This window comes from Salmo salar, chromosome 09 (genome assembly GCF_965601325.2).
Source record: "Salmo salar chromosome 09, fSalSal1, whole genome shotgun sequence".
NCBI classification, from domain to species: Eukaryota; Metazoa; Chordata; class Actinopteri; order Salmoniformes; family Salmonidae; genus Salmo; species Salmo salar.
In genome coordinates, this window is record NC_138299.1 from 48,722,501 (window position 1) to 48,725,000 (window position 2,500).

The window sequence follows — 2,500 nt, forward strand, 5'->3', positions numbered from 1 at the left end:
CTGGACGACGACCACGCCGGGATATTCACCTTCGAGAGCAACACCTGTCAGGTGAGCGAGAGCGTGGGCGTGATGGAGGTGAAGGTGCTGAGGACTTCGGGGGCGAGGGGGACAGTCATTGTGCCCTATCGTACCATGGAGGGGATCGCCAAGGGAGGAGGGGAGGACTTTGAGGACACCTACGGAGAACTGGAGTTCAGGAACGACGAGACCTGGTAAGAGAAACACTTTTATTTCATTTTAATATGATTGATTAATGGATTGATTGATTGGTTGACTGATTGATTGATTGGTTGACTGAATAATTAATTAATGGATTGATTGATTGATTGGTTGATTGATTGATTAGTGGATTGATTGATTGGTGACTGATTGTTGTCTAGCAGGAGGCAACATTACATGTGGATTGTTTGGTGGGATTGTGATATTTTATTATAAATTCACCTGGGAGGGCTGGTTGGTGGGATGAGATCTGGGTCGACCATTTAAATTGTGGTGATCAATGTATTTTTCCCTGTTTATTTAAAATGGGGTTTTCCCTATTTATTTAACAATGGGTTTTGGTATTGTTCACACTACCGGGATCAACTTATGTTGGCTTGTACACAAGAGCCTTAATATAGTAGAACAGTAAAAGTAGAGTTGTTTATGCAGATATCCTGTGTAGCTCAGTCGGTACAGCATGATGCTTGCAACACAAAAGGTTCAGAGTTTGGTTCCCGCTGGGGCCATCCATACGTAAATTGTATTCTTGTGAGACTGTAAGTCGCTTTGTGTAAAATCGTCTGCTGAATGGCATGTTTTTTGCTCTCTCTCTTTCACCTGCTGCTGCTACACAGTCTACTCGGGATGCTGATGTAGGAGACTCAATGACACCTTTTATTAAGTCATATACAACGTCTCCATTAATTTCTCTCTCTCTCTGTCTCTCTCTCTGTCTCTCTCTCTCTCTGTCTCTCTCTCTGTCTCTCTCTCTCTGTGTCTCTCTCTCTGTCTCTCTCTCTCTCTGTGTCTCTCTCTGTATCTCTCTCTCTGTATCGCTCTCCCTGTCTCTCTGTCTCTGTCTCTCTCTCTCTCTCTCTCTCTCTCTCTCTCTCTCTCTGTCTCTCTCTCTCTCTGTGTCTCTCTCTGTCTCTCTCTCTCTCTCTCTCTCTCTGTATCTCTCTCCCTGTCTCTCTCTCTCTGTCTCTCTCTCTCTCTCTCTCTCTCTCTCTCTCTCTCTCATCAAGTCCTCTTTACAGTCATCATGTGTGTGTTGCGTGCAATAGAGAGCCCTGGTGCTGAGGCAAGTCCTAGCTGTCTGTTTTCTGGAGAATATAGCACTGACTGTGCAGAAGCACTACAGTAATGTACTGTAATCTGCACTGAGGTCTACGTCATGATGGACACAGCGTTAACTGTAGTGTACTGTGTAGGTTACGTAATTCCAGGAATCTTCCAACCAGGATTTCAAGAAGACTGGAGAATTTGATGAATGTTATCGGAATTGTGCAACCCTATTTGCAACTGTAGTGTACTGCTGACTGCTGCAGTAGAATGGACTCCTAACTGACCGATCTGTCGATTGAGATCATTGAACCTTTGCAGTGATTCCCTGATAGTGGTGTTTCTCCACCAGTCAGAAGCCAGCCAGGCCAGTGTTTCTCCACCAGTCAGAAGCCAGCCAGGAAGTGTTTCTCCACCAGTCAGAAGCCAGCCAGGAAGTGTTTCTCCACCAGTCAGAAGCCAGCCAGGAAGTGTTTCTCCACCAGTCAGAAGCCAGCCAGGAAGTGTTTCCCCACCAGTCAGAAGCCAGCCAGGCAGTGTTTCTCCACCAGTCAGAAGCCAGCCAGGAAGTGTTTCCCCACCAGTCAGAAGCCAGCCAGGCAGTGTTTCTCCACCAGTCAGAAGCCAGCCAGGAAGTGTTTCTCCACCAGTCAGAAGCCAGCCAGGAAGTGTTTCTCCACCAGTCAGAAGCCAGCCAGGAAGTGTTTCCCCACCAGTCAGAAGCCAGCCAGGCAGTGTTTCTCCACCAGTCAGAAGCCAGCCAGGCAGTGTTTCTCCATCAGTCAGAAACCAGCCAGGAAGTGTTTCTCCACCAGTCAGAAGCCAGCCAGGAAGTGTTTCTCCACCAGTCAGAAGCCAGCCAGGAAGTGTTTCTCCACCAGTCAGAAGCCAGCCAGGAAGTGTTTCCCCACCAGTCAGAAGCCAGCCAGGCAGTGTTTCTCCACCAGTCAGAAGCCAGCCAGGAAGTGTTTCTCCACCAGTCAGAAGCCAGCGAGGAAGTGTTTCCCCACCAGTCAGAAGCCAGCCAGGCAGTGTTTCTCCACCAGTCAGAAGCCAGCCAGGAAGTGTTTCTCCACCAGTCAGAAGCCAGCGAGGAAGTGTTTCCCCACCAGTCAGAAGCCAGCCAGGAAGTGTTTCTCCACCAGTCAGAAGCCAGCCAGGAAGTGTTTCTCCACCAGTCAGAAGCCAGCCAGGCAGTGTTTCTCCACCAGTCAGAAGCCAGCCAGGCAGTGTT

The 2,500-nt window shown here is 48.7% G+C and overlaps 1 protein-coding gene across 3 annotated transcripts in view; it reads left to right on the forward strand.

Moving 5' to 3' along the window:
• LOC106591009 (sodium/calcium exchanger 3) overlaps positions 1-2,500 on the forward strand; it is a 241,767-nt gene that overhangs the window by 31,731 nt on the left and 207,536 nt on the right. For all 3 annotated transcript variants that reach the window (XM_045723739.2, XM_045723740.2, XM_045723741.2), the window contains exon 2: positions 1-215. This exon is cut by the window's left edge and continues 1,727 nt beyond it. In XM_045723739.2, the coding sequence (XP_045579695.1) occupies positions 1-215 (215 nt within the window). The remainder of the gene's footprint in view (positions 216-2,500) is intronic.